This window comes from Crinia signifera, chromosome 7 (genome assembly GCF_055691185.1).
Source record: "Crinia signifera chromosome 7, ASM5569118v1, whole genome shotgun sequence".
Lineage (NCBI taxonomy): Eukaryota > Metazoa > Chordata > Amphibia > Anura > Myobatrachidae > Crinia > Crinia signifera.
In genome coordinates this window covers 55,721,955-55,745,907 of record NC_139223.1, presented here as the reverse complement: position 1 = coordinate 55,745,907, position 23,953 = coordinate 55,721,955, and the positions used below count along the sequence as shown (strand labels likewise).

Here is a 23,953-nt window from a genome sequence, read left to right as displayed (position 1 = left end):
ATGCAGGTTGCAAAAGTGAGGTGTCAGGTAATTTTTTTCCTACTAGTTCACACTCTTATAATTAGACCATGCCCCTTATAATTAGCCCACACCCCTTTTTGGGGCGCGCGCAATTTCTTAAATGCCAAGTTATGTATGTGGGGCTGCATTTTTATTCTGTTCGCACTGGGACCCTAATTGTTTAGAAATAGCCCTGGTGCAGACTATATATTGGGGGCAGGGTTTAGGTGTATGGGCAGCTGTGCCAACTATCTATGCGGGGGCTGTGCTGTCTATCTATTAAGAGCTGTGCTAAATGCCACAGTAGAGCTTAGTGGCCCTCGGGCTTCGTTGAATTTTTTAATGTGGCCCACACTGTCTTAAAGGTTGAAGACCCCTGCTGTAGATCATTCCAACTTGTCTTGTTCACATTTAATTAGGAGGCGATTCAGTTGTTGTTGCTGCCCCCTGCTGGGAGTCTGTACGAATGGGCGCTGATTGAGCAATTTTATTGTTCAGGTTCCCAAAAGCACTGAGTTTACCTGTACAAAATAGATAAACCCATCTAAAGCAATGCATAGGGCACACACATTAGACTTTGCACACCTTTTCATTGTGGCACCTCAGAAGGATTCTAGAAAATGTCTCCCCATTGCCAGTAACAGGCGCTTCCGTATTGGTATTCGCGGGGGAAACTTATTGGATAACCCTGTTAGTTCGAATCTCCTACCGATCTGTCCACATACACATAATCTAAAATTGCACCAAATAGCTCTATGTAATGTGTCCCAGACATTGGTATTTAGCTACGCCAAAATACTAATTCAAAGTACATTGTGTCCTATAAGAGAACGAAGACACAAAGATGAGGAAAAAGTGCAAAATACAGAGAGGACACTAGTGACCTGCGCCAAACAGGTTTATGCTTTTTGGCAACTTTATACCAATTTTGGTGCCACAAATAATCCTATGTACCTAAGAATGCAATTTGCATACTCGAAGATGCAAAATGAAGGCAGCAAAATATGCTGTACAGGAACCTTGCCAGGTATATAGCCATATAGAGAGAAAAATAGATAGGTGTATGATTAAATCCATCTGTGTGGGACTATCTAAAACCAAATATGCGGTAAAAATCCTGTTATCTGGGTTTTTACAGCATTGTGATATGCAGGAAAACCCGCACGACGGGTTTTCGCTGTGGCAAAAGCTGGCGATACCCCATATGACCCTATGCCACCCACACAGCCCCGCACGGACCCCTGCCGCCTCGCACTGACCCCCCCTTACCTGTGTTCGGGCAGCACAGCACTGTGCTGCCCGGACCTGTGACTACCTCCTCCCTGCACTGTAAATCCTCTTCTGGGTAAAGGAAGGAGGAGGAGATCTCGCAGCAGTCCCCATGTAAGGGAGGGATGGGGGAGCCACTGCACATCGCTGGCCACAACGCAAAGGACAGCTCTTAACGCAAGAGCTGTCCTTTGCCATAATTATCAGATATTAATTGGTGCATATGTGATAATAATGTCTGCGGCGCGGATGTTAAAGCATACCGCCCAAAGGATATGTAAATGTTACTAATGGGCAACATTTGATCAGGTTAATAATTTTAGACCTTGCTTGTTTCAGGAGTCAGGCCTTCAGTTTGATACCCGTATGAAGGAGCTGGAGAGGGTGTTTGGCTTAATGGTTGACCACCATAGTCATCACGTGGAAGACTACAACAAACTGAGACTTCAGGTTGGGGATATCCAGCAACAGATGGGAGAAATGAATCGCCAAGATCGCATGTCGGCGATAATCACCAGTCTACTCAATGAACGTTTTGCCAAAATGAAGATGGGCTCACAGGATAAATCCACGGTGAATACTGTCCCCTTTTTAAGAATCTATACTTCAGTTTACTTTATATTGTTTTGAATCTTGTTGATCACATTTACAAAATTATAGGAGACGTAATAATTGACATAAATTATTACATTAACTTTAGCAAATCCGCAAGGTCTTTTGAGAATAGTTTTATTTGAACAGCAGAAGTTTTATACGTAAATGGTTGTCAACCAGGTAAAGGTGCCCATACACGGTACAATTATTGTATGCAATTTGGACTAGATTGCATGGTATCGCATTGCAAAAAGTATGCGATGCGATTTAGTCCAAATTGCATACAATAATTGTACAGTGTATGGGCACCTTAACACTAATATCACTGGAGAATGTATCCGTAACATTCTATTCTAGAGGTTTCGAATCTTCAAGGGCATCCGTAAATTGGTGAAGCAGAGAGTCTGTTACTAGGATTCCACATCTGTATTTATGTAGGTAATGCCACAAACCATTTACATTTATTCTTTTTGCTTTTTCTTGTCTTAGGAAGAGGACTCCATTAGCCGGAATCATGAAGCTCGCATCTTACACTTAGAGGCACTGCTAGGCAAACTGTCGGAGGTTTGTAGATTTATGTAATCATGTCTGTTCCCTGGAGGTGCGGGATGCCGTCCGACGATGGCATGGATTTACCTTGTAAATGATTGCTGCTTTAAAAAACATAAGAATTCGGCCAGCATCTTGCACCTCTGGTGAACTTGGGAACTCTGTTTACATATGCCCCTTAATGTCCTGCAGAAGCACAGAGAATAATACCCCTTTTACACCAAAAACCCCGGATCCGACCTGGCATTTGGAGCAAGGATCCAAGCTTTACCTCATTTACACTGCGGTGCCTGCCCGCAGTGTAGACTGCGTCTGCGCTTGGAGATAAGGACATCTCCAATCGCCGGACTGCGGTCATCCCCACTGAGATCGCCGTGCTGGGGGCAGCTCAGTAGCAAGGTAAGCTGGGGGCTAAGCTGCTGGGCAGCTTCCGTGCACCCCCCCAGCTGTCATCCGGGAGGTGAATGGATGCTGCACACAGGCATCCATTCATCACCCCTGCTGCTGTCTGCAGAGTTCAGGTCATCCCCCATCGGATGACCTGGCGTACCAGTTTGCACTGCCCTCTACCCAGGTCCTAGCCATGTTCTACCCAGGTTAGGACATGGGTAGAAGTGCCGTGTAAAGGGACACGGGGTGACTCATTTATACTGCCTCGGACCCGGGTTTTTACGGCGGTATTAAAGGGGTATAAGTCATAAAGTGCTACCATGTATAGAACCTTTAGCTGATTCTGTCATTAATTTTTAAATTCTAGGCGATTGAGGAAGACCGGAAAAAAGTGCAGTTAAATGTTAGGTAATGTCCTTCATTTTTCTTTTTTTATATGTATTTGTTTTGTAACTGTATTCTCAAATCCTTTCCCTTGATATTCTTTATATCAGATTTGTAAACACAGACTAGAACCACATCAGCAATTAAAAAAACACTGCTTATCCTTAGCACTGCAAACTTTATTTACACCATTCAGCTGGTATCTTAAGCTCTGGCATCTTTCCTGTAACTGTTCGCTGGAGTAGTGATGAACAGGTCACGTCGCAGGTGCACGGGTGAAGTCATTACTCGCTGACCATTTAAAAGATCTACAGGTGGCTCTAATTATTTCCCTTCTGATTCTGTGAGGAGACCTGGAAAACATGCACTATTTGGCGTCCTGATGAGACTATGCATGAACGGCTAGATTTGCCCAATCAGATTCTATTATTTTAATTTAGCGTTTTAGAAAATAATGAAATATGGTTGCTGTGAAGAATACAGTTGGTCTGTCTTTAAAAGCCTAAGTAAATATATCCCTAAATCTTTGTTTGACAGACAGTACAGCAATGCTTAATAACCTCCTGTTGCCAGCCCTATCAATTTAAAAAATAATATGCTAGTAGTGCCGCAGAAATCCTCTGCTAGACCATTTTTGCCAGGGGGCATTTTCTAAGTGATCTAGCGAGATTGCTTAGAAAATGCCCTGAAATCGCCCCTTGTATAGGACCCATTACTGTCTGGCTATTGTTAGAAATATGCTCTCAGATGGCTTTCAACTATGAACACTGCAAACTGTGAACTCTGCACTTAATGTGTTAGAACAAAACATCCAGATTAATTTATTTTTACATTTTTTCAATGTGTCCTATCAATATCTGTAACCTGCAGCTTTTGTGTGTTTGGGCAGTAGGCCATTAACATGACTAAAACATAATGGGAGCATTTTTTCCATTTCGCTGTTTTTATGCAGCGATGAGATGAACGATCAGAGTCTTCTGCGGAGAAGGGTTGACAGTCTAGCGCAAGAGTTTGAAGCATACAAGGCAGCATTTCTCAAGGAGCAGGCTGCAAAATCTGGCTGTGATCTAGCAGACTGTGTTCTTCAGAAGGTGAGTAACTAGAACGTTACATGTTTTGCTGGATCTGTAACACGTGTGTGTAGCACTTGGTTCTAATAGAGTTGTTCCTTAGATCTCATCCACGCCAGTTACCCAATATATAATTTATAGTCAGGCTTATACTTTTTTTTAATGAATGCACTGTGCGGAATACTGTAACCGTTGAAAGTGATTAATTGAAAATTCCATATTACAACACGTTTTCATGTTTGACTAGGTGGATGCCAAAGTAAGAGAGTCCGTCCAAATGATGTTTGGCAGCCAAGCAAACCTACCAGAGTCCTTCCTGCAGTGGATTTCCACCAACTATGTGAGCAATGGGGACTTCACTGCCAGGCTGCAAGAACTAGAGCTTCGGATCCTAAAGAACATCACACACACAGTCTCTATAACAAAGAAGATGCCGACGGCAAAAGTGGTGGAAGGAGCAGTGAGTGGAGTGATATCTGGCATCACGGAGGAGGTGAGTGTCTCGTCTCCGTTACATGTGTCTTGGTCTATGTGATAGTATTGTGTGGAGCAGCAGGGTTTACACTGAGGTTCATGCACTCTGCCTGCGCTGATTTGATGGCAACGGTTTTACGGTTAGCTGGATTGGTCAGTATTCAAACCATCTGCAGGTTTGGCACATTATACATTGTGACCATGCGGTGTGAACTATTCTATATTTACAGGCATATGCAACTTTCACTATCTATTTTGTTTTTGTTCTAGGAGGCTCATATTATTGTTAATAACGCACTGAGGCTGTACTCTCAGGACCGCACTGGCATGGTGGACTATGCATTAGAATCTGGAGGTAAGCTGTTGGTGTCTATTAGGCTACTGTGGGGTTTTCAGGCCCACCTGTGTGTTCCGTTGTGTAAGTGTGCGTCATTCCATTAAGGGTCAGGAAGTTTATACTTCGTATAGTGTAAATCTTATAACTGCTGACAGCACCAAGATTGTGTGTTTACAAACTGAGTCACTTGGCATTTCCTCTTAAAAACATGTAAAGTGTTTTTAAACACTGTCTACGCTTTTATTTATCTCAGGAATGTATCTCTAGTAGTCTTGCAGCTTTTTGTACATTTCTGTTTCTCCCAAGATGCACTGTTTTTGGGCAGCATGAACAGTGTGGTTAGCTATACTGCCTCACAGCAGTGAGGTCATGAGTTAGTCCCACCATGGCCCTAACTGTGCGGAGTTTGTATATTCTCCCCATACTTGCGTGGGTTTCCTCCGGGTATTCTGATTTCCTCCCACAATCCAAAAATATACTGGCTTTTAACAAACATTAACCCTAGAATATTTGTGTGTGCATGTGGTAGGGAATATAGATTGTAAGCTCCACTGGAGCAGGGACTGGTGAGAATAGGGCGTTGCGGAATATGTTTGTGCTACATAAGAAACTGTAATTAAATTGTTTTTTTTTTTTTTTTTTAGCTTGCATGGTTTTTTGTAAGCGTGATTATTTAATTTTTCAGAGTGAAAACTTTTTTAGATTTTAATTCTTTGTCTAGTCATCGGCTGTGGTTGGGGAATGACCTAGTGTGTGTGTGTGTGTGTATATAGATAGATAGATGAATGATAAAAGATCTAGCTAATTTTTCTTTTGATACTGCAAGTTTTGTAATTGACAGCAATGCCACCTTTTCCCCAGTTACATATACAGTCATGTACATAAATATTGGGACATTAACACAATTGTCATATTTTGGGCTCTACACACCACCTCAATGGATTCGAAATGAAACAAAAAAGATGTGCTTTAACAGCAGAATTTCAGCTTTCATTTGAGGGTTTCTTCACCAGGGAAGTAATTCGTCTGTCATCCACCACAGTTTTTGTGGTCTTTCGGGTCTTTTGGTGTTGCTGAGCTCTCCGGTGCTTTCTTTCTTTTTAAGAATGTTCCAAACAGTTGAATTGGCCACACCTAATGTTTTTGGTATCTTTTGAGTTTGTTTTGATTTTTCAGCCTAATGATGGCTTGTTTCAGTAATACCGTGTTTCCTCGAAAATAAGCCCTACCACGAGTTCTGGACATCTGTCCAAAATAAGCCCTACCCCGAAAATAAGACAAAACAAAATACCCATTTTTGCTGGTCCGTGCACTAAAATACCAGTACAATGCCTCCAGCTCCACACCCGCTATCCCCTTCACCGCCCCCCCCCTGCATGATGGATGCTGCAGTGGTACGGTAGCAGCCTGGTACCACTGAAGCCTCCCAGTCCCAGGGATGCATTGCGCACGACGTCACCGCGCACCATCCACGCGGCTTCTGTGCTGTACAAAGGCGGGAGCGGAGTGTCAGGACTTGAAAAACTGGAAAGGTGAGGGGCATGTATATTCGGTAAAAGCGCCTGTCTTATTATTGGGGAAGGACAGCTATTTAGATCTCATATTGAGAGTCGACTGCAACAGTTTCCAAATACAAATGTCACAGCCGGAATTAACTCCCTGCTTGATGAGGGGATAGCCCACGCCTGTCCATGAAATAGCTTTTGAGTAGTTTGTCCCATTACTTTTGGTTCCTTTAAAAAGTGGGAAACGCATATAGAAACTGTTGTAATTCCTACACCGTTCATCTGATTTGGATGTAAATACCCTCAAATTAAAGCTGAAAGTTTTGTAGTTAAAGCATCTTGTTTGTTTCATTTCAAACCCATTGTGGTGTCTAGAGCCCAAAATATGAGAATTGTGACACTGTCCCAATGAATATTTATGGACCTGACTGATAACAGGATTTATTTTTGCCCTGCAAACTCTATTATGTAACATGTGAAAATGTGCCCTAGTGGGCTGGTACTGGTGTTCCTTAATCCTGATGGTGTTTTCCTAGGTGGGAGTATCCTGGGCACTCGTTGTTCTGAGACCTACGAAACAAAGACTGCACTGGTGAGCCTGTTTGGGGTTCCATTGTGGTATATATCTCAGTCTCCCAGAGTGGTTATACAGGTGAGTCTACTGATATGACCTTTACATGTAGGTGAATCTACTACTTCATTGTTTTTGTTTTCACTACAAATCTGTTCAAAGTAAAGGGCCAAATGCAGGCCAAAATTTCCAACCAGCCATTAGTTGGTTTAAACATAAAAAAAAATCACATTGGGGCAGACTAAGCTCTGGACAGTGATAAAGTACCAGCCAATCAGCTCCTTACTCCCATGTTACTGGCTGTGGGCTCCAGGATCAGTAGTATGAGGTCCCATCCTGTCCCACAGTGGAAGTCGCCGACCCATTTGCCAGTGCTGCTGCCACCCGTGTTGGGGCGGTTGTGTGGGGTATCCTATAGGACACCTATACAGAATGCTCAGCAAAAATAAAAGTGAAGTAACCAGGGATACCACTTAATACAGTAGCAGCCCCCTCACAAAATGGTGTCCTCTCCTGCAGGCTGGGGGGGGGGGGTATAGTATAGAGCAGTGGTTCCCAACCTCGTCTTCAGGACCAAACACAGTTCACGTTTTCCAGGTCACCCGGCAGGTGTACAGGTGCATTCAGTACTCATTGACCTGTTTTAAAAGATCCACAGGTGGATCTAATTAACTTGTGATTTCTGTGAGGAGACCTGCAAAACATGCCCTGTGTGGGGTCCTGAGGACCGACTTTGAAAACCTGTGGTATAGAGGGAGTCTCGGGCAGCTGGGGGGGGGGGGGGGGATTGTAACCATTTGGTGCCCAAACTCTACTCTCCAGGCTATTCCCAGTGTTTATTGTGCCCCCCCTGGTGGATGGAAAATATCAATCATAAATAGCCGACTGAAGAATTAAACCAATGAAAAAGGTTTATTAAGATTCTTAAAGTCATAAAATGTGCATACTTGGTTTGAATTCTATTAAGACTGTGTACATTTATTTCAGTAAATGATGGCAAGTCCAATAGTATGTTGGTTTACCTCCATGGTTCTGTACCTTCTCCAGTAATACAAGCAAACCAATTTAATCCATGTATAGAAGCCTGTTTGCAGTGTAGTTATAGCCAATTCCTCCCAACAGTGCTAATAACTGAAGCCCATTATTTTACCATATCCTTGTGGAACTAAACTACTGTAGCTGCTGGTGTGCACAGAGGTTCCTGGGATGCTGATCTCCAGTGATTATTCATAGCCAGTGTACACAGAGCTGGTCATTCAGATAATGTCAAACCATGCAGTGTATGTGTTGGACATGCTCTCGTTGGTACTCAGTAATAGCCAAATGCATACATTTAAAGAAATTAATATAGATGCATTTATATTTTTATGCTATACAGAAGAAATAAACCTGCTAGGTAATGTTTTATGTGCTTTAGTTTGTGGATGACGGCTCAGCGTAACTGTGCGTTGGGAATATCCTATGTTTGGTTTAGAATATATAAAACTACAAATGCTTTCATCTGAAGCTTTGGTACAATGTTTAACTTGTTAGTTGGTGGAGAAAGAGGAGAATGTTTTACAAAATATAAAGTGCGACTGCAAGAGTGCTGTAATAATATATACAGCTAATTGTTTTCTTCCGCAGACTCCTGGCTTTATTATATAAAAAACACCTGTATGTCCTCTTCTTTCAGCCTGACATGTACCCTGGTAACTGCTGGGCATTTAAAGGGACTCAAGGATACCTGGTGGTGCGATTGTCAATGCGGATTTACCCAACTGCATTCTCACTGGAGCACATCCCGAAGTCCCTGGCACCCACCGGCAACATCACAAGTGCTCCAAAAGACTTTGCTGTATATGTAAGTGATGTGCGCTGGGTGTGTCGCATTTCCAGTGCTCACATTTTACATTGCACACTATTGACCGCTTCATTCTTGGCAGGGCTTGGAAGATGAGTATCAGGAAGATGGCGTCCTGTTAATCCAGTCTGTCTATGATGAAGGGGGAGAGTCTCTGCAAGTCTTCCGTGTGACGGTAAACTGCTCTTTGTTGTGTGGATTAGGAGCACTACAGCTGCTGAAACACTGCCCCAGATCTCTGGGTCACACAGTCCGTCAGATGTATTGCACAATTCTCATGTGTTGCCTTTCATTCCTCTAATGGCACAAACATGGTCAAACACTGAGGTGCACGTGAACAGAATTCTGCAGCTAATGGTTCCATAAATTTATTGGCAACTTGTCGTGGTGTATGTCACGGAAACGGGTTTGGTGCATTACCTTTGATAATGGAGGGCTCATGTTTAGTATTATTTTATTTATAAGGCGCCACAAGTGTTTCGCATTGCCATACAAAGGAACAGTATAGGGAGACAAAACTTAACATTACATTGAATAAATAACAAAAATAGAGTACAGGTAAAGAGCGCCACAGTTCAATACACATTACAGCTTGAATATAAGAGTGAGGACTCAATAAAAATACAACTAAAGGCTTGAGGCCAATGATGGAGATGGGTATGCGGGCAAGATGGACGCTAAGTGTTTGAGTATAGGAGAACTGTGAGTGAAATGTGAAGAGAAGTGGGCTTTGACCACAGGAGGGAAGAGGGCCCTGCTCGGAGGAGCTTACAATCTAGTAGGAAGGGGAAACATTACATGAGGTGCAAGCAAGTGGGTGGTGGTTTGATAGCCGGATGTAAGCAGCGAATAGAATCAGGTCCGTAGTGCCCATGATGCTACTGTTAGAAATGCTGAACAAACCATAGAAAGGTAATACCCGTTTGCCTAAAGATATTCAGTGCCCAGGAAAGCCCATGACTATTCTACAGCATGACAGTCTGTCTCCATCGCAGCAGTGCCTTTTGCAGTGTGGTTATAGCTAGGGAGACACCTGAGCACTAGTGTATTGCATCCCCTCGCATGGCTCTTCCATCACCATAGTTTACCGTTCCCAGTCAGTCCATGTGGCTGGTAAGTGTGGATATGTCCCAATAAATGAAAGAGGAAAAAAAAAACGCATGTTGACAGAGGCGTAACTAGAACTTTGTGGGCCCCATAGCAAAATTTACAATGGGGCCCCCCTAACTCAAGTCTCTACTAGTGCACACCGTTTGTGGCCACCATTAGTGGGAACAGTAAAAATGTGCCCCTCCAATAGATATTTTAAAAATAAAGAATGCACACATTATATAAAAAGGGGTGTGGCCTCGCCTCAAAGGGTAGTGCCCCTCACACATTATGCGACACCCCGCAATGCCATTACGTAACACCACAAAACGCATTACGCAACACACCGGAAAGCCCATTAGGCGACACACCACAAAGCCCATTACACGACACACCACAAAGCCCATTACACGACACACCGCAAAGCCCAATACACATTACGCCACACACCGCAAAGCCCAATACACATTACGCCACACACCGCAAAGCCCAATACACATTACGCCACACACCGCAAAGCCCAATACACATTACGCCACACACCGCCAAGCCCAATACACATTAAGCCACACACCGCCAAGCCCAATACACATTACGCCACACACCGCTAAGCCCAATACACATTACGCCACACACCGCCAAGCCCAATACACATTACGCCACACACCGCTAAGCCCAATACACATTACGCCACACACCGCAAAGCCCAATACACATTACGCCACACACCGCAAAGCCCAATACACATTACGCCACACACCGCAAAGCCCAATACACATTACGCCACACACCGCAAAGCCCAATACACATTACGCCACACACCGCAAAGCCCAATACACATTACGCCACACACCGCAAAGCCCAATACACATTACGCCACACACCGCAAAGCCCAATACACATTACGCCACACACCGCAAAGCCCATTATACATTATGCAACAATTACAAACTTACCAATGTTCTTTCTTCTGTTCCACGTGGCTCCTCTTTGCGTCACAGGTGCTGGAGTATGAGAGATCTGTGCACCGTCACCTTACTGCTGGGCAGTACATGTAGGAGCATGGGGGTCCATTTAGTAAGGTGACAATAGTTGGGGGGGGGGGGGGGCAAGTGTGCATGCTGCTGCAAGGCCACCATCAGGTGGACACATGAGACTGGTGGTATTGTGGACCCAGATACAACACTGAACTGGAGATCACTGTTACTCTTCCCTCCCTCCCCCTAATGTCTGCTCTAGCCGCTGCGGCATTTTGAATATGCCGCTCTCCAGATGCTGCCACGTTTGTATCACTAGTTGGGGGCATGGGGAGGGGGTTTAGCCGGAGACCGCAGTGGGTGTAGGAGTGGGGCGAGGAGAGTATCGGCGGGAGGCTGGGGGAGGTGGCGGATGCGGTGAGCGGCTGTGCGTCTCAGTCTGAACACAGCCACTGACCACCACCATACTTCAGGATTCCTCCCTCGCTGTCAGTACCACTGCTGGCGTCAGTGTGCCAGAGCTCGGCAGCAGCGCAGCACACACTCTCTCTCCCGAGTCCCGCAGTCTCTTCCGGGCTGCGGACTCGCGCCCCGCCCCCTGCTCGGCTTATTACTTTCCCTCCGGTGAGCAGCTCAGCCTCACACACAGGCGGCTGCGGCAGCATCGGTTCACTTAAATAAATAAAAAATGTCTAAGCACGGTGCAGGTCAGTGTCTGCTGTCTATCGGGCCCCCCCAGCCGCCGGACCCCATAGCAGCTGCACCCCCTGCACCCTGGGTAGTTCCGCCACTGCATGTTGATGTATACACTATCAGCTATCCGGGTACTGTGTGTTAGTTATGCATAAACATTAGGTCTTTTTAGAATTTTTTTCAGGACCTTAGGGTTGTGCATTAAGAATTGAATACTGGCCCAACAGTGAAGACATACAGCATTTATTTTACCATAGGACATACTTTCACCAATCAGGACGCTGCTAATCCCACTACACCACCCCCAACATACCCATCACCACACACCGGTGGTTTAGCTTTGGCAGCTAATGCTTCCAAAGCAAATATGTAGTTTCACTTGCTGCCAACAGATGGCAGTGTTTCGGAGACACACGGACACTAGACTTTTATATATTATAGATCTATATCTATAGATCTTTAATTGTAGGTTTACCTTACATTTATTACATCTTTTTTACTTTTTGTGAAAAAAAAAAAATAACTCTAGATTTGTTCATTTTATTTTATTGCATTTTACAGGAAGAAAATAAGAAGCCTTTTCAAATTGTGGAGTTGCGAATTCTCTCAAACTGGGGCCATATGGATTACACCTGTGTCTATCGCTTCCGAGCTCACGGGACACCTATGAAATAACCCGAAAACTATACAGAAATGTACATTTTTTTTTTTGTTGTTTTGTTTTTTAAAGTTGTGTAAATATTGTATACCTGGAACACTGGAATATATCTGGAACATAACTAGGAGCGATGTTTCCTACACCATCCATATCCTCAACGCCAAAAACCAGGAACACTTTGTCATAAAACATACTGCCAGCCAAACCAATCTGATATGCACTTAGCAGCTGACCGTATGTCACAAGACTTTTTTACTCCAAGCGAAACAAAATGCTGCATGCAGATCACTCAGGACTGAAAGGCCGGTTAGCAGGAGACCATCACACCTTTGTTTATCGCAACCCACTGAATTTGTTCAGTATGTCTGCTGCTGAGCTACAGCTGCACTGAGGTCGGACCAGCACAACTAACCCAAATGACCACATTAGGTTCTGCATAGGCTCTTTCTGGATTCATGATCTGTCATTTAATTTACAGCCATTCTTATCAGTCTTGTATGAAAGACCAAGGCTGCTGAGTGTAGCGGCGGAGGCTCCACTCCTCTCAAAGCAAGAGACCATCTCTTTGAATGCAGTATATACATCACTAAAGCTTGTTGGATGTCCTGTTAGAATTTGGCACTTTTTGGGTCGAAAAATTTAAATAGGGATTTAACTACTGTACTGCTGCTTGGGATCTGGGGAAATGAAAGCATGTGCACGATATTCCCTGGATAAGTCAATACTGGCTTTTATATCTGCAAAATGGTAACACAAATGCAAGTGGCTAAGCTATTGTATCGATACTTTTTGTTTGACCAACCCTGAGCGGAGCCTGTAACATGGTACTAAAATATTACTGGAAGAGCGTTATGGATAAGCTTCTAAACTCTTCAACCCCGACAATATCCTTCCCCCTTTCCATTACTGTATGTGTATATCCCGCTTTCGTTTTTGTGTTAACATTGTATTTTATGTGTTGAAAGCTAGCCAAAAAAAACAAATATCCTATATTTTTATGTAAATATTTATAGAAAATATTTTATAAGATCGGAGGCCCATTTTTTTTTAAAGGTGCATCCCATAATATGGACAGTGCTGTGGTACCCCCCCCCCCCCCCCCCCCCCCCAAAAAAAAAGGCAGATCGATCACGAACTGGCTTCTATAATAGAGTTTATATGTATATTGCACAACAGTCCAATAAACTGAGAATGCAAGGGATAGCCTATTTATGAGATGTACAGAGATGGCATATTATTGCTCAAATACACTATGGAAACCTGAATTGGGAGGGGAATGTAAAGGGAATTTTTTTTTTTCTCCTTTTTTTGTTTTTTGTTTTTTTACCACTAATTTATTTTTAAAGATGGAAAATAGGATTGTGCAATGTATTTTTGTAAAGGCTTTTCGAGCAGTTTGTTATTCAGTAAGTGTTTTTTGCTTTTGCTCTATATTGACAAAATATTTGAAATGTTTTAAATAAAGAGTTTACTTTTTGAGTGCATGTAATATTTGGACAGGTAAATAAACAGTGTACTACTTTTCTGTATTCCGTGCTGTTTTAAATGTTCCCCTACATTGTAACCAGACAGCGAACCGTAAAGAAGCTGATACTGTAATACTGAACAAAGGTGCACTATCATTGTATTGGCTAGTGGATAATATGAGAGTATCCCATTACTACTGTTAAAACAGCGGGAGCAAAATACCCCCCCCCCCCCAAAAAAAAATGTTTTATGGTTACTTTTATCGGGATATCGTATTAGATCGCATGATATAAGATATAAAACAAAATCCGCTTTGAATGAAAACGCACAGGTTCAGCTGAAAACGTAGCTGCTGTCGAGGATCATCCATAATAAGGCACATCTGATGGTTTATGGGGGCTAATTAGATTGGCACAGCCCTGTATATGGTGGGCATAAAGATGGTCTTGCCACCAGACTCCATGGTTTTCGTGTAAGCCTAATGCACGGAGACCCGATTGTCTTCTGGACAGGGGCCATATAAATCACAATGCACTGGGTAGATCTATTTCTTACTGCACACGCTATTTTCATTTTGTCATTCTGTGCAACATCCTGTCTCAGGTCTTCCATACTCCACAAATTGGACAGCTCTGGTTTGTTGGGAAACGGTCATCTGTCAGACCACACTTAGGTCGACAGTCATTAGGTCGACTGGCCCCAATGTCGACTGGCCCCAATGTCGACTGGCCCCAATGTCGACTGGGTTAAAGGTCAACATGGGTCTAGGTCGACAGTCATTAGGTCGACATGAGTTTTTCACTGTTTTTTGAGCCGACATGTGCCGACAGGTGGTATTTCATGCCCTACCATCCACTAGGGCGTGGTGGGAGAATAAAATAGTGTGCCGAGCGTAGCGGCTGTGGTTCAACTCCAACTGTGTCCATGTCGAATGTGTCGACATTCGGGTAAAAAAAAAAAAAGTGAAAAATTCATGTCGACCTTGTCGACCTTTAACCCATGTCGACCTTTAACCCTGTCGACCTTCCGGGGTCGACCTAATGACTGTAGACGGAAGTCTGGTCTGACAGATGTACCGATTCAGTTTTTTAGTAGTGCATGTATACTTTTTTTTTTTTTTTCCAATAACAAATGTATAGAGTGCATTGGTCCAATTATACAACAAAAGTATTTCTTAATCATCTGGCCCATATGTGACACTTTCTTTTAGCTCGTGCACTGTGTAATATTAGAGCATATAATTAAATAGTGCAATTCTATCAAGTGAAAGTATTTATTTTCAGTGTATACGATCTCCTAGTTCATCCAAATTGCTTAGAACCGCATATTAGAGAGACAATAAGAGAGAAAAAAAAAAAAAATTTCCTTCCTTCTCTCTTCCCCTTTCTCCCCTCCCCTCTAATAGTAGTGTGTATGAATATAACACTCATGTCATGGTACATAAACTTTTTCTTCTTCTTACTTCATGGCAGCCGTACAATGGGTTCATCCCTCTCTCCCCTCACAATTAGACAGGTAGTTTTTCCCTAGGACATGCCCCCATCTCCACCTGTACATTAGCCAGCACCTTCCCCCATGCCTCCAGTCTTTTTCCTGTCTCCTAGATAGAGTAGTGCAGGTTTTTTATTTTTCACTTACTGGTAGGCGTTACGCTGCCAGTCCTGGGCAGCGTTGGGATGGCGGTGCCGGTTCCCTAAAGAGGTCCTGGCCGGTGGCATGGACCCCCAGACACGGAGCGCTGGTGAGCGGCGGTCCTTGCTGTTTCTCAGCAGCTCGCCGGCGTTAGCACGGAGTGTCTGTGCGGCTTGTGCATGGGCTTCCGGCGTTCTCATGCGGGTCAGCAGCTTGCGTTCCACTTAGGGCGCGCTGCTCTGACCTTAGCCGGATGGAGGCGCGTCCCTGTCTGGTGCGCAATGTACAGCACTAGCGTGTGCGGTTCACGGGGTCGGAAGTCGGGTTGGCGTGCGTTCCAGCGTCGGAGATGACGCGCACGCCGCCTGACGCCGGCCGGAAGGCGGAAGCAGCCTTTATAATGCGCCTGGTCGGTGTTACAGGCGCTTCCTAGTGTGCTGGATACAAGGTGCTGTGTGAACGCCTTGTGTGTAACATGGAGGAGGAAGCCTCTCAGAAGGTTTCTACATTGCTGCCCAGGTAAGTCCTCTCTGAGGACTGAGTTTCCTTATGTTAGGTTTTGTGCAGTATAGTTAGCGATTACTGTTTATTTAATCTTCTAGTGTGCCTGTGGTGACTAAGAAGAAATTGGCTAAGAAGAAGCATATGAGCAAAACATGCATTGGATGTGATAAAGTTTTCACTGGGGAAAAGTCCTTGTGTCAGAGCTGTGCTAAGGAGGCTGATACCAGTATTGGGACCGTATCCCAGATTAGCGAGTTAATGGCTTGGATGAAGGAAAACTTTGTTTCCAAAAAGGAATACCAAAAAGGTCAAGGTCTCAGACCAGTTTGAACTTAGAATGTGATGTGCCTGTGGCTGCAGATACCGATGATGATGCGGGGTCTGGGGGCTCTGGTGCAGAATCTGGCGAACTAGTGGAAGAGGAACGTTCCTTTAACTTAGAGCTTGTGGAAGTTGTCCTGAAAGAGCTGTATAAGACACTGAACTATAAGCAGCTGGTTAAAACTGAGTATGACGTGCTGTTTGAGGACCGGTCCAGGAAGGGAAGGTGTTTTCCCGTTCACAAGGTTGTCAAGGAGATACTCACTAAAGAATGGGCCAATTGGGTCTGTTAAGAGGACAGAAAGGATGTACCCCAGTGGTTCCCAAACTGTGTGCCGTGGCTCCCAGGGGTGCCTCGGGACACTTACAGGGGTGCCCCAGGTTGGTGGTCCAGGACCAATTCAAATTATTTATGATTATTTATTTATGGACAAAACCAGTGCTGTTGTCTGCCAATTTTAAAATGTGTACAAACAGAAGCAAATCCTGCCCTTTGTCACATAACAGAATCTAAGAAGCACATCTAAACACACATCTACTTAATTTTATATATTTTGGGGGGGCTTAGGGGTGCCGTGGAAAAATTCTGATACTCCTAGGGTGCCGTGATTCGAAAAAGATTGGGAACCTCTGATGTACCCTATAGAGGATGCAGAATTTCTAAAGTGGTGCAATATCCCCAAAATAGATGCTGCAGTGTCCGAAGTCACCACCAAGACAACAATTCCCTTAGAGGACGGTGCCTCTCTTAAAGACGCTATGGATAAGCGTATGGAAAGCGCTCTGAAGAGGCTGCATATCTCCAGCTCAACCTCCATTAAATCAGGGGTGGCCATTGCTTCCTCTGCCAGAGCTCTCAGAATTTGGTGTGCTTCCTTACAGGAAGATCTACAAGAGCGTGTCGCCAGAGATCAAATTATTAGTAGTCTGGCCCAGATTCAGCTTGCTGTTGATTACATCTGTGAGGCATCATTAGACGTGCTGGATTACTCAGCGAAGGCGTTGACCTCCGGAGTAGTGGCGAGGAGGGCCCTGTGGCTTAAGTCCTGGGCGGCAGACTCCCACTCTAAAAATAAGCTGGCGACTCTGCCGTTTGAGGGAGAATTCCTCTTTGGCAGTAAACTTGACCAGATGATACAAAGAATGTCAGGGGGAAAGTCAGTAAGACTTCCCCAAGATAAAAGGGGAAGAGGGTCCAATTATTTCCCCAGGCAAAGTTTTAGGCAGGCCAGATCTTACAGGCTTGGGAGGCCATTTCGGGAGAGATATACCTCGGGTATCTCCAGGGCATTCTTCCGACAATCAGTTAAGAGAGGCGATAAAAAACAGTGACAAGCTGTGTCCCGTGGACAGTTTCCAGGTTGCCGGGAGATTGCTGCAGTTTGCCCACGTGTGGGAACAAACGGTTCAAGACACCTGGGTTCTAGGAGTGGTGTCCACGGGATATCGTCTAGAATTTCTTTCAAAACCCAGAAGGGAAATTTTTTTTAGTTTCGCAAATTCCAGTTTCGAGGGCGGAGCAAGAAGCTCTGATCTCAACTATAAAGGATCTGGTGGTTTCAGGAGCAGTAGAGTCTGTTCCTGAGGCAGAGGAAGGCCTAGGGTTTTACTCTCGCCTGTTCGTTGTAACAAAAAGTTCTGGAGGATTCAGAACAATCTTGGATTTAAGAGATTTAAATGCCAGAATTTGGAAGCGCAAGTTCCATATGGAGACGGCCAAGTCTATTCTTATGGGGCTAAGAAGGGAAGACTACCTGGTCTAAATAGATCTAAAGGACGCTTATTTTCATGTCCCTATCTGTATACCAGACAGAAAATTTCTCAGGTTCTGCGTCAAAGGAAACCATCTTCAGTTTACCTGCCTTCCCTTTGGTCTCACGTCCTCACCGAGGGTATTTACAAAAGTACTAGTGGTCATGATAGTGTCTAAGAAAGAAGAATATAGCGATTTGGGCATATCTGGACGATCTACTCATCTCAGCAAGGTCAGAGGCAAAAGCCGTCCAAGATGCAAATACAGTTGTTCAATTTTTACAGGATCACGGGTGGTTGATCAATTGGAGCAAGAGTCATCTGTCCCCTACACAAACTATTCAGTATCTAGGCGTTGTCATAGACACATTGCAATTCGAGGTTACTCTGACCAATCAGAGATGCAGCAAAATTCAAGATCTGGTAGAGGCGATTCAAAGAAATCAAAGAGTTCCTCTAAGGCTGGCGATAAGTCTCTTAGGAATGATGGCGTCTACAGTGGAAGTGGTTCCGTGGGCCAGATGGCATATGAGAACACTGCAATGGCGTCTCCTTCCCTATACCAGGAACCAGGTTCCTCTGGATCGTTACATCACGTTACCTCGTCCAGTGGTGTTGTCTCTTCAGTGGTGGCAAAGCAGGTATATGGCGTCCAGGAAAATGTCTCTCGCAAGCCCGCAGTATGTAGTACTGACAACGGACGCAAGCGCCACAGGGTGGGGAGCGCATTGTTTAGGCAAAACTACCCAAGGTATCTGGTCCATTCAAGAGTCAGATCTCTCATCCAATCACAGAGAACTTCGAGCAGTGTATATGGCCATAAGAGCTTTTACCATCGAGATAGAAGGATCCCATCTACGAGTCTTTTCAGACAACATAGCCATGGTCGCATATATCAACAAACAGGGGGGGACAAGAAGTCGCCCACTGTTGGAAGAGATTCGATTGATCATGGTCTGGGCAGAAGAGCATCTCCTGTCCATTTCAGCACTACATGTGCCGGGGGAAGAAAATCAACTGGCAGACTTCCTAAGCAGGACTCAAGTATTGCCAGGAGAATGGGAGCTGAAGAACTCTGTCTTCAGGCAAATAGTTCACAGATTCGGCCAACCACAAATAGATCTCATGGCGACTCCAGAGAATGCGAAGACTCCTCGATTCTTTTCCAGACTCCCGATGCGGGGTTCAGAAGGAGTGGACGCTCTGTCCCAAAGGTGGGAGTTCTCCCTAGTGTACATATTTCCACCTTTCCCACTCATCCACAAAGTACTATGGAAAATCAGGTCGGAGAGAGTTCGGGCAATAGCCATTCTTCCATACTGGCCCAGGAGGTCCTGGTTTCCGATGGCAGAAAGCATGGCGGTGGCAGAGCCATGGTTTCTGCCAGTATCGCACGATCTCCTGACACAAGGTCCAGTAATGTGCCAAGATCCACATAAATTGCATTTAGCGGCGTGGAGTTTGAAAGGAAGCAATTAGTGGACAAGGGTTTGCCTCCGGTTGTAGTAGACATGCTTCTGCAAGCAAGGAAGAAGGTGTCGTCTGACATATATTACAGAATCTGGAGAATCTTTGCTGGATGGTCAAAAGATAGATTTCCATTTCCCAAGGCAAGAATATTGCATGTTCTACAATTTCTCTGTGAAGGTTTCAATAAAGGTCTATCAATAGCGACCCTGAAAGTACAAATTTTCGGCCCTCAGTGTCCTGTTGGATAGGAGGTTGGCAGACCACGGTTTGATAAAAAGGTTTTTTCAAGCAGCAAAGAGAATCCGTCCAAGAATTAGGCCAATAATTCCTCAGTGGGATCTCAATCTAGTACTAAATGGTCTCATGACAACTCCGTTTGAGCCGTGTGAGAGGTCTAAACTAAAATTTCTCACATGGAAAGTGGCATTCATGGTGGCTATCACGTCAGCAAGACGGGTGGGGGAGCTGCATGCGTTATTATGCTATGAACCCTATCTTAAGTTATTTCCGGACAAAGTAGTCCTGAGAACTAAACCATCATTTTTTCCAAAGGTGGTTTCCTCTTTTCATATGAGTCAAGATATTGTTTTGCCTTGTTTTTTTTCCAAACCCAACCAGTAGAAGAGAAGATCTTCATACGCTGGATATGGTTAGAATAATACAAATTTATTTGGATCGAACAGCAGGCTTCAGGAAGACGAGATCTCTGTTTGTGATTCCGCAAGGGGCGAAGAAAGGATTCGCTCCTTCAAAACAAACTATCTCCAGGTGGCTCAAAGAAGTAATTTGTTTCACCTACAAGAAAGTTGGCCGACAAGTTCCAGAAGGCATAAAGGCACACTCGGCTAGAGCAATGGCAACTTCCTGGGCGAGAGAGACTAACGTCTCGGTCAAAGACATATGCCAAGCTGCTACATGGTCGTCCATACATACCTTTGCAAAACATTATGCATTGGATGTATCTGAAGAATCTTTTGGGGGCAGAGTTCTACATCAGGCCTTGATCTAAGGTATTGTAGCCCACCCTACTGCTTTGGTATATCCCATTGTACGGCTGCCATGAAGTAAGAAGAAGAAAGTTACGGATTATGCTTACGATAATTCCTTTTCTTCGGAGTACTTCATGGCAGCCTATATTATTATCCCCCCCCCCCCGCCCCCCCGTGTTTGTGTTTTTCCCTAGGATCGGTGGCGGAGACATGTCAAAAGACTGGAGGCATGGGGGAAGGTGCTGGCTAATGTACAGGTGGAGATGGGGGCGTGTCCTAGGGAAAAACTACCTGTCTAATTGTGAGGGGAGAGAGGGATGAACCCATTGTACGGCTGCCATGAAGTACTCCGAAGAAAAGGAATTATCATAAGCATAATCCGTAACTTTACATATAGAATTACATTTTCTTAAAGAAATTGAGTTTTATGTTCTTTGGAATCCATAGGGAACACCGGCTTTACAGTAGGTCTGGACACCAAACATTTACCATTTTTTTTTCCTCCAACCTGTATCCCAGGCTCTACCCCAGCTGCAGGCTGGCAAGTTTACTTTGAAAGCCCAATGCAGAAGTGAGAAGGACTGGTACACAAACAGATCCAATCACAAAATGGGACTTAAGACTCGGAAACTGTGCAACACCCCTTAATCCATGTGCGTCATAGTGTGTGACCTGTGTCCCTTTGGACTTAGAAATAAAGACTTTTTCTTCATCGGGGTCCATGGGTCCCACAGGGGACACCGGGGGTTGTAGGCGGATCCAGGGGGTCCGAGGCACCAATCAGCGAAGCTTATTAAAGTTTCCCAGAATGCCTGGGCCCTCTCCCCTATAACCCTACCTCCAGGCTGAGGTATTCAGGGTTTTTTTTGTTGGTGCCAGCAGGAAGCTGACGCACCGTTAGATCAGCAGGGATTACCTCAGTGTTCACGGAGGTAGTCCCACAAGAAGCTTTTTATTTTTAACATTCTTATTTTTACACTTGCCGCTTAACGGCGGTGCGGGCGGCCACATCACTCCCGCCAGCGCCGAAACTCCCCCACGACGCAGTAAAGAGGGGTACTTGGCGGGGGAGACTGACAGTGCCTAGCACCGCCGAATCTCCCCCAGGCAGCATGGCCGGAACTCTGGGAGCAGGTTAGTCCTCCTATGAGGGCACAAACCGCTACTGTGCTACGGGCTGTGGGAGACAGCCGCAGCAGCTGTCGTGGACACTGCTTCCCGAATCAGGGCCTCAACTAGACCACCGGGGCCAGAGTGCAGGCTGGATTCTTTAGGATTCATTTTAAGAGGCTCCCTTTGCCCCGGTGGGGGAAGTCCAGCAAGGGGGGTGGTGCTTGGCCTGCAGCACCTCCCCCAGCTTTGGCGCCAATCTCACAGATCTGCTGTCCATTAAGCTGTTTAACCCTGTACCCACCCTTTCTCTTCAGACCAGCAGCCATCTTAGAGGCACAGAGTCTTCCAGAATGTGGGTACAGTCTCCCCTGTGAAACCATTTACAGCTTATCTCACTCTTTTACAGACACCCTCATCCCCCTTACTCCATAGAGTTTAAGTGGTTGAATAGGGTGTGATAGCCTTTATTGGCCCTACCAGCTACTTGTAAGTGCTTGTATATGTGACTGTATAGTGCTAGATCTTTCACTCTCATTCTCTGTCAGTACTTTTGTAACTGTCCACTGTTTCTCACACCTGAGGAAGATTACAGAGGTTTTATCCTCTCAGGTCACATACATTCAGTGATATCACTCTAGGTCAGGGCTGGGCTACACCGGCCCTCCAGATGTTAATGAACTACACATCCCATGATGCTTTGCATTAGATGTACTATGTGGCCATGCTGAAACTGATGCAAGGCATGCTGGGATGTGTAGTTCATCAACATCAGGAGGGCCAGTGTTGCCCTGCTCTAGGTTTTCCTCTGACCTATTGTGCACTATAATTCCCGTCTTTGGGTTTTTGCATCATGTCCAAACGAGAGCGCAGTCAGACAGTCTCCCAAGCTTATCTGAGCAGGATGTCATCCAGGAGGGGCTGTGTGATAATTGCTTTATCCTCCCCGGCCAATCCTCTGCCACGGTAGTTTCGCAACAACCTCCCTGGGCAGCCTTTCAGCAGTTATTAGGCACCCTAGTGGATCACCTTCCTCCCTCCATTGTACCCCCTGTAGTCCAGTCCCCTCCACCTTGGGTGGATGCTCTGTCGACCACGGTGCACACCTTGCAACAGGCTACGGTAGCTATGCAAATGCTGCTGCCTAATGCTGCACAACCTAATAGGCCTCAGTTAACGCCATTGCGGTAGCACAGGGTGACACATGATGATGATGGGAATGAAAATGATAATGCTGATGATGACAATAATAATAATGATGATGACCAGGATGATGATCCTATTCCTACAGAGGATGTCACTCCTGCTTCACAAGCAGAGACCGCGGATGTGGCAACTCTCATTGAGGCTATTCATTTGGTATTAGTCAAACTCTGAGGAGCCTGAACCTACTACTAAAACGAAATGTTTTTAAAAAGCAGAAAGTGATCAGGGCCCAATTCCCCCACTCCGACCATTTAGTAGAGATCAGGAGAGATCAATGGGAAGCCTTAGGGAAAAAGTCCACTATTTCTAAGAAACTATTGTCCAGGTATCCTCTACCTCCTGAGGATTGTAAACCATGGGAGGATTCCTCCATTGGTAGATTCTCATGTGACCAGGTTAGTTAAACCTTCAGTACTGCCGGTCACTTCAGGATGTGTCTTAAAAGATCCTAAGGGCAGGTGTTTGGAACACTCCCTTAGGGCCATAGTCTCATTCACTGGAGTGGTCCAGAGACCGACCATAGCAGCGACCTGGGCAGCTAAAGCCATTTTACCTTGGGTACAGGTCCTAGAAGACAAACTTCGCCTCTGAGGATGCCAAACTATGTGTGCATCACATTAAACAAGCGGCATTTTACATTATGGAGGCTATGTCAGATGCGGGTACCATAGCTGCTAAAGCATCTGCCAGCTCTGTTCACGCCCGCCGCATCATTTGGTTAAGACCATGGAAAGCAGACCTGAAGTCCAAGAAAACGTTGAAAATTTATTTGGGGAGGAGCTTAACAAGATTGTGGACTCTCTGGCAGCAGCCAAAACTGCGTGTCTGCCCACAGCTCTAACACAAAAAGCCAAGACCTCTTCCTTTCGGTCCTTTCGTCCCCAGGGCAAGGCCAGAGGTCAGTCCTACCCTAGAACTGCTCTGGCCACTAAGGCAAGTAAGGCAAAGCCAAAACAGGCCTGGGCCGCTAGACAGGCCCCTGCCAAGCCAGATAAACCTGCATGATGGGACGGGCCTCCCGCAGGGGACCCCCCAGTGGGAGGCAGACTTCTCCACTTTGCCCACCAGTGGCTATCCACAACAAAGGATGCCTGGGTAA

At 45.1% G+C, this 23,953-nt stretch overlaps 1 protein-coding gene across 15 annotated transcripts in view; it reads left to right on the top strand.

Moving 5' to 3' along the window:
• The window catches only part of SUN1 (Sad1 and UNC84 domain containing 1), a 54,372-nt gene extending 40,870 nt beyond the window's left edge, over positions 1-13,502 (top strand). For all 15 annotated transcript variants that reach the window (XM_083153139.1, XM_083153141.1, XM_083153133.1 and 12 more), the window contains 10 exons: positions 1,609-1,842; positions 2,353-2,427; positions 3,170-3,210; positions 4,139-4,277; positions 4,504-4,749; positions 5,001-5,085; positions 7,109-7,224; positions 8,819-8,986; positions 9,069-9,161; positions 12,307-13,502. In XM_083153139.1, the coding sequence (XP_083009265.1) occupies positions 1,609-1,842; positions 2,353-2,427; positions 3,170-3,210; positions 4,139-4,277; positions 4,504-4,749; positions 5,001-5,085; positions 7,109-7,224; positions 8,819-8,986; positions 9,069-9,161; positions 12,307-12,420 (1,311 nt within the window). In that variant the 3' untranslated portion in view covers positions 12,421-13,502. The remainder of the gene's footprint in view (positions 1-1,608; positions 1,843-2,352; positions 2,428-3,169; positions 3,211-4,138; positions 4,278-4,503; positions 4,750-5,000; positions 5,086-7,108; positions 7,225-8,818; positions 8,987-9,068; positions 9,162-12,306) is intronic.
• The last annotated feature ends 10,451 nt before the right edge of the window (positions 13,503-23,953 follow it).